We start from the raw sequence: 7,975 nt of genomic DNA, 5'->3' as shown, positions 1-7,975 counted from the left end.
AACCTTTGAAACATTTTTGTTGAACCAATATTAAAAACATCCAAAAAAACCCTAATATATTTTTGGAGAAATTCGAAAGATAATATGAATTTATTTTTCAAGCATGGCCCAATGAATGTATTAAAGAAAAGAAATTCAAAACATGAAACTTTAAAAAAGTCCCAATTAATTACTGAGTCAATTCAAAAAGTGATACTCCTAAAATGCTAGATGAGCTGGATGAACTATTGGGAGAATTCTAAATGTTTTCTTCCTTGAATGTTTAAAAATGGTTTAATTAGTACATCAATACTTTCAAAAGCATTTTAAAATGCAAGAAATTAACTTAACCAGAAAAATAATACTTTAGTGATAAAATTCCAATGCTAGAATTTTTCATAATAATAAAAAAAAAAAAATTGAAAAACGCGTTAAAGATAAATTTAGGTACAAAGTCAAACAACATATTTAAAAAACTCCATAGGGAAGATGGTTATCCTCCGCGCGGTTCGGCTGTTTAGAGCTGTTCTGATGGTCTCCGCACGGTTTCCAAGCCGGTGGTTAACTTAACCGCCGCTTACATGAGCCGCGGTCTTGCTGTGGTTAGGGTCAGTCCATGTATGCCTTCGCTGACTGGAACTGCACATTACGCAATTTCAATCTTCAGCAGGCAGTTTCTACTTCCTCTTATAATCCACTATTGAAGCACCAACCATCAAGATCATCTTGAAAGATGCACAAGTAATTAAAATTCTTGAAAGATGCATAAGTAATTAAAACTCTTTGAAAGAAGAAAGCGAACCATAGGTGCTTAAGACAGGTAATCATATAAACACGCTTCAATCAATATCATGAAAAAGTGAAGGGAAAAAGAAACTTTGGAAAAAAGCAATAAGCTCCGAATGCGAGGACTTGGAGCTAGTTGAGGATATGGCTTTTTTCATTGAGACAAATTTTACAAATCTCTGAGTATTCTACGTAAATGTTTACTATTACATTACTAAAAACTCTTAAATAAAGAGAATTACATGTTATACTATTAAATAAATATAATATTATTATTAAGCGAAATATTATAATAAAACAATAATAATGATAATCATTTATATTTTTATTGAAATTTGAATAAAGTTATTACTAATAAAAAATTTAATTTTTATGATAAAAAAATCTTCAATATTAGGAAAAATAAAAATAAAAATTATTTAATTAAATTTTTTTTCTATATTATTATTTAATACAAATTTCTATTACACTTTAATTATAACTCTTATATAAATTAATATATCTAATATATCTCTTCATATATAAAAATTAATTATTTTTATCAATCTATTTAAATTTATTTTTAATAACATAAATTAATACAATTTTTTTTTAAATACTAATTATAACTCAAGTTATATTTATTTATTTTTTATACTGGTTAATTATTTTTCTAATTTTTAAATAAATAATATTTTTTAATATATATAAACATGATTAAAACACACATATTAATAATATAAATTTTATATATATACTATTTTTCTATAATAATGTTAAAGAGTTTAGACTTTTGTGATCCATATTTTGATAGTGAGAATAATTTCAGCAAAATCAGATAGAGAGTCATTTGTCGACTCGTTTCGAACCAACTAGTGTGATTCATCGTGAGAACAAGTTGAGGAACAAATCTGAGCAATCAATTAAATAAGAAATACAGTGTAATTTGAGAAATACCAAATATCAAATTTAACACATGTCATTATAATATCAAAATTAACCCGAACTACAAAGTATTGAAATTAAAATATAATATTAATATTATGGAAAACAGAAAGAAAGAAAAAAAACAAATTCAAACCATAATAACCTCAATCCATCTTTCATTTATAACTCTAGATAAAAAAATCTTGATTAAAAAATAATAATATGCTCAGAAAAAACTTATCAACCTAATAACTAAAATGAGCCAATAATAAGACTAAAAACGTATCAACATAATCACTAAAATGAGCCAATAATAAGACTAAAAAGCATGAAAATGCTCAGCCTACAAACTTGATGAGCTCCGACTAGAGCGTGAATTTGAACCTTTTAACACTGGCGAGAGACATACTCACTCTTAACCGGATGTAATCATCGTTACCGTTTGTAAATCAGAAACAAAAATTCACAGGCCACAATGGTCCACCATTGTTATGCTAGCAGCTAATTTGCTATTTAACTCCTACAAATTATTTATAAGAAAAACCCAACCCCTGAATTTAAGTCCTATAAATTATTCATAAGAAAAACCCAATATAATTCACATACCAAAATGTTCCTCCATCGTTATGCCAGCCGTTTATGTGCTATTTAACTCCCACAAATTATTCATAAGAAAAACCCAATATAATTCACATACCAAAATGGTCCTCCATCGTTATGCCAGCAGCTAATGTGCTATTTAACTCCCACAAATTATTCATAAGAAGAACCCAACCATTGATTTTCTATTTAAATCCTACAAATTATTCATAACAAAAACCCAATACACTTCGGAAGATTACAGTACTGTTACAGGTGAAACAAAATGCGCAGGATATGTGAGGAATGAAATAAAAACCCAGGTGTCTTTATGACACAGCCTAAAAGAACAAAGAGAGAAGATATAATAAATTAAAGTAATATAATGCCAACAGGCTAAACTAATATAATGCCAACCGGCATTGGCTGATTTTCACCGCGGCTCCAGAGTCCCTGCAGAAGTCTCTGTGCGACCTCTTGATGTTCCGTCAGGGTTTTCAGGAGCAGGACGTTTCACTTCGCCATGTGCGCCCTCACAATCGAGATCTATAAAAACAGGCTTTGTGGGCGACGGAATATCGTGTTCTACCTCATTTGTGAGCATCCACACCACGCGAGACATTGAAGGCCGCAACGCTGCAGCTGCTTGTGTGCACAGAAGACCAATTTTAATCACTTTAATCGCTTCCTCCACTGAATAGCTTCCCTCCAATGTGGCATCCATAGCTTCTAAACCTCTGTCTGCTTTATAGAGTTTCCATGTCTGTTTGACCAATATCAAGAAAAAATAAAACGTTAATCAGAAAAATGCGGCGGACATTTTAGAAAAATTGAACTCGAAAGATGAGATCCATATGAAGTTTGAACCATACTTCTTCGATGAGAAACTCTGCGTCTGGAGCCGAACTCTGACTCTTTCTTCCGCTGATTATTTCTAGTAGAAGCACTCCAAAGCTGAATACATCTGCTTTCTCTGTCAGCTGTCCACGTAAGGCGTACTCAGGGGCCATGTAACCTCTGCACAATGCCAACAGCTATCAAATCTGCACATCCATCTAAATTATATGAACCATATTCACAAGTATGAGTTGTAATTGGTTCATGTATAGTCCAATTTATTTAACGATGATGATGACCATACCAGAATAAACATTAGAGAGAATTCTTACACAGTTCCTATAACTGTAGTCGTAAGGCGGCTCAGATCTTCTGCAAAGAGTTTGGCTAACCCAAAGTCTGTTATCTTGGCTCTGTAATCCTCGTCAAGTAAAATATTACTTGCTTTAATATTTCTGTGGATTATCTTAATGTCAGGTTCGTCGTGAAGATAGGTTAGGCCGCGGGCACTTCCGACAATGATTTCAAACCTTTTTTTCCAATCAAGTAAATGACGTCTCGTTGTATCTGCAATTAATAAATGCATAACATGCATAAACAAAAACCAAACAAAACTACATTATATGAAAAACCTGAAAAGAGAAATAAGAGAAACAAGCCAATTAAATTAAATTAGAGAAAGAGAGAAACCGAATAGAATCTCGTCGAGACTCCGGTTGGGAAGGTATTCATAAACTAATAGCCTTTCTGAGCCACCAACGGAGCAACCCAGCAGTTTGACTAGATTCTTGTACTCAACACGGCTCATTAGATTGGCTTCATTCACAAATTCAGCATCTCCAAGCCTTGGACTCGTATACAAACGTTTCACTGCAATCTCTCTTCCACCTGGAAGAACCCCCTGCACATCAAGTATGGTGAACCCCCTGCGTCAACATTCTTTATAATTTCCCTCCGACGGTGTAGCTAAATGTTTAAATTAATTAAATGCAACGCTAAACTCACTTTGAAGACGGATCCAAAGCCTCCTTCGCCGAGCTTATTTTCTGGTTTGAAGTTAGAGGTAGCCTCTCTCAAACTATCATACTTGAAATTGAATTCCGAAGCAGCTATATTTGGGTTTAACATAAGTGCTCCTTCCTCACCTGCCAAACAATCACACGCACCGCCTATTTATCTAGGCATATGCCAGTTCGTCCATATTTTTGGAACTTTTAATTTAATTCTTTCGAATTTCGTGTTTGAACAAAATTTTCAAACATTTTTAATGTAATAATTAAAATTTTATTAAGCTGAGAGTTAAGGAGCATGAGTATTCTCTAAATAAAAACAATATGGATTATAATAAAAAAACAAAATAATATATATATATGTATTATAAAATATTAATAATCATATTTTTATTATTTTTACTAATATTACAATTTAGTATAAAGAAGTTGATGTTTTCTTTTCAGCTGAAATAAAATATTTTAATGAAATAAAAAAACAACTACAATTTATATTTTCTCTTTCAAATAAATAGAAGATATATAATTCAAATATTGAAGAAGATACATAATTCAAAATATTTCAATATAGGATTTATCTGGATATCTTCGTTTATATATATAGCATAAATTACTTTGAAATGGTTCAAAATAAATATTTTAAAAGAACAAATAATTGACTAAATTGTTCACAATAAAATATTTTAAAAAAAAATTAATTGAAGTTAAAAAATTAATACTATTTATGTTAAGTAAAATATTTCAATTTTAAGTTTTAAAAATATAAAAAATTATATATATTATAAAAAGCGATTAAAAAAAATGGTTAAAATATTTTAAGGACTTATTATTTTAAGTTTGAACCTTTATTTCAGCATAGTTCAAGAATTTTCTAGACCTTAATTCCATTTATGTATTAAGAAAATCAATTTAATATTTGAAAAATAATGAAAAATTATACCTGATATGTCAAAGAAATAAAACAATTAAAAATAATAATAAAAACTACTAAAATTTATACTTTCACTTTCAAATAAGAGGAAGAAATATAATTCAAAATATTTTAATATAAGATTTAAATAAACCATCTAAATATCATTTGATTATATATATAAAAGAAATTACTTTAAAATTGTTCACCATAAAATATTTTAAAGGGAAAAATAATAGAAGTTAAAAAATTAGCTACTATCAATGTTAAGTAAAATATTTTAATTTTAAACTTAAAAAGATATAAAAATTTATCGAACTGAGAGATTCATTATATAGCGCGGTATGAATTGTAAGCCTTCCATCATCAAAGTTGAAATTTTGCTCATGTCTGCCAAAATAAAAAAATTACAAATCTAAAAAAAATAAAAATTACAAAATATTTAAATAATGTCTATTCATAAAAAAATTTGCAAGTGCAGAAATTGGATCTCTCTCAACTTATATTAGATCTGTTTTTAAAATGAATATATGCTGGTATATATTATATAAAGAAATTAAAAAAAAATCTTATAGTTAAAAGATTTCAAGTAAATTTACTATTTTAGATTTAGAGTCTTAATTTAATAGAGTTAAGAAATTTTCTAAACAATAATTGTATTTATATATTAAGAAAATCAATTTAATATTTGAAAAATAATGAAAAATTATACCTAGTATGATATGGTATGTTATAATTATATATATACATAGAATTTTTGAGATTTTCATCTTTAATTTTTTTTAACCATTCATAAATCTGTGATTAAAATAAATATATACTAATAAATCAATATTATATATAAAATCAAAATTATTGATACCATACCACAAAATGTAAGTGGTATCTTGTTTACAGTAATAAATAAATATGTTAAAATAATTATTACCATATCATTTTCCGTTTCTATATGGTTATGAAATTCTTAAAATTCTTAGGACTGAGGGAATCAATCATGGAAACGCTTTAACTTTGTCTAAGATATGTATAACACAACCTATTTTTTGAATGGCCTTGAACTCTCCAATTAAAACACAGCCTATTTTTTGAATAGCCTTGAACTCTCCAATTAAACTGATTTTTTCAATCCTTTCCAAGGTACTGAGGTGATATTAAATCAAGATTGTGAGGCCAAGGCCTCGATTTAGGTGAATGATTAATATTGTTGATAACTACGGACAAGTGGGAGGGACAAATAACAGTCTGTCATGAGCAAAAATGGGTTAGCAGACAAATTTACTAAAACTTGAAAGGGGTGAAGACAAAAACAATATAAAATTTTGTGTTGCAGAGTTCATTCACAACCACAATTTGGATCGCAGTAGATGTGTACGGGGATAAAATTTGTATCGAACTGTAAACAGAATCTTACAAAACTGTGACGGATACGCTAGTTACAGTTTCGCCAAATTAAAAATATTCATTGCGGAATCTTAAAACTGAATGACTTACCAATTTCGGCACATTTGCTTCGAGAAAACCGTTCAGGGAGAGCGAAAAATTTCCACTTGCAACCTCCAATCGCTGCAATTAATCCAGTCATCGCGGCTACTGCTCCCAGAGTTATCCCAAGAAGTATATAACATTTTTTCCCTTCTGCCATTTGCACAGAGTCAGTGGGTTTGATCTATTTAACCAAAAATATATAAACCCTTACTAAAGCAGTATATTCCTTGACATGGTAAACTATGTGAAACAAATACCGGATACTGTAGCAACTTTACCTGAAGGGGCTGCAGTAGGAGGCGGCGGAGTTGGGGGCGGATGAGGGGGGAGCACTGACAAATTGAAAAAAGAATACATCTCGAAACGCAAATAGCAGTTCTTAGATGCAAATTGTGCTCCAATAGTCCCAGTTCCGCATGATTCTAGCGAAGAGGACGCAGAAGTTAGGCAAGACCCGCAGTCCTTTTGGGACAGATCTTTCCAACACTGGGCTATGGCGTATATATACACTATCAAATTAGAAGGCAGGGAATAATCTGCAAAGAAAAGTTGCGGGCTCTGCGCAGCTTTCTTTGTAACGTTTGAGAGCAGGGCATCAACAGCATCTGTGAATTCTCGTGGCTTGCTGCTTTTTCCACCGTTGCAGATCAAACTTGTCGGCTTACTATCAATATCGCCGTAAAAATTATGATTGGCGTAACGTAAAAAGCAGCCGTCTTCTTGAATGAGTCCAGAAGTATTCTGGCATCGCTGAACAAGATCTGTTTTGGCCGTGGATGCACACTGTTTGCAATCGGAGGAATTTAAATCTCCCCGGCACTGGAGAAGCCCATAAACCGAACTATTGCTGTTTTGTCCCTCAACAACAACACTAGAAACATTGAATCCGCTTGTAGAAACGTTGCCCACCAGTGAATTCAAAACCTGGTTTAGATTGCGCTGGAAGGAGCTACCGTTTCTGTATTCGGGCTTCTCACAACCAAACCAAACGACAGCAGTCCCTGGATCAACAACTGAGAGGAGCATGGCGATAAGTAACATGGTACTCATTAATTCTTTCATCTTAATGGCAATCGTGCCCTCAGCGCACACTGGCATAAGATCAGGAGTTAAACCCTGTTCTCTTTTGTTCTCCTGAATCTATGGTCTTGAAGAGCAGCTCAACCCATACATTGTCTGCTGCTCGAGTCTCTGGTATTCATTATCCAAAGCCCCCCGAATGGCTGCTGCTAAAGTCTCTGGCATTCATTGTCAAAGGATTCGTGAATTTCTGTGATGGTGATTATTGTAATATTGTCCACCGAAAGTTTGATTGATTAGGTTACTATTTTAATATTTAATTTAAAAGAGATGAAAAATCAGATAAATATAAAAACTACTCTCCAAAAGATAAAAGGGAATGTGACATAAGCATCGTGGTATATTATTGATATATGATTTATTTTTAAATAAAATTAAGATGCATACTTATTTTTTATTATAA

At 31.2% G+C, this 7,975-nt stretch overlaps 1 protein-coding gene across 2 annotated transcripts; it reads right to left on the bottom strand.

Moving 5' to 3' along the window:
- Window positions 1-457: 457 nt before the first annotated feature.
- Window positions 458-7,760, bottom strand: LOC149189983 (cysteine-rich receptor-like protein kinase 2). Of its 2 annotated transcripts, XM_089411995.1 has the most exons (8): window positions 6,771-7,760; window positions 6,499-6,642; window positions 4,093-4,232; window positions 3,778-3,988; window positions 3,420-3,654; window positions 3,123-3,267; window positions 2,840-3,013; window positions 458-618 (listed from the first exon to the last, which is right to left on the bottom strand). In XM_089411995.1, the coding sequence occupies exons 1-8, from the start codon at window positions 7,588-7,590 to the stop codon at window positions 589-591; spliced, it is 1,899 nt and encodes a 632-aa protein (XP_089268121.1). In that variant the 5' UTR covers window positions 7,591-7,760; the 3' UTR covers window positions 458-588. The 2 variants fall into 2 exon arrangements, with proteins under 2 accessions (XP_089268121.1, XP_089268120.1); XM_089411994.1 differs by lacking the exon at window positions 458-618 and having other exon boundaries at window positions 2,475-3,013; window positions 6,771-7,759.
- Window positions 7,761-7,975: the final 215 nt, after the last annotated feature.

This window comes from Pinus tabuliformis, chromosome 3_1, assembly GCF_031772625.1.
Source record: "Pinus tabuliformis cultivar Carrire ecotype Pingquan chromosome 3_1, CPIR1, whole genome shotgun sequence".
Taxonomy (NCBI): domain Eukaryota; kingdom Viridiplantae; phylum Streptophyta; class Pinopsida; order Pinales; family Pinaceae; genus Pinus; species Pinus tabuliformis.
The sequence above is the reverse complement of the archived record's forward strand: the minus strand, read 5'-3'. Positions and strand labels throughout refer to the sequence as shown.

Coding starts and splice junctions, on each gene's coding strand:
- LOC149189983 (XM_089411994.1), bottom strand. CDS start 7,590: ATGCCAGTGTGCGCTGAGGGCACGATTGCCATTAAGATGAAAGAATTA. Junction 4,233..6,498: donor AAGCAAATGTGCCGAAATTG/GTAAGTCATTCA, acceptor ATTGTTTGGCAG/GTGAGGAAGGAGCACTTATG. Junction 3,268..3,419: donor ACTACAGTTATAGGAACTGT/GTAAGAATTCTC, acceptor GGCATTGTGCAG/AGGTTACATGGCCCCTGAGT.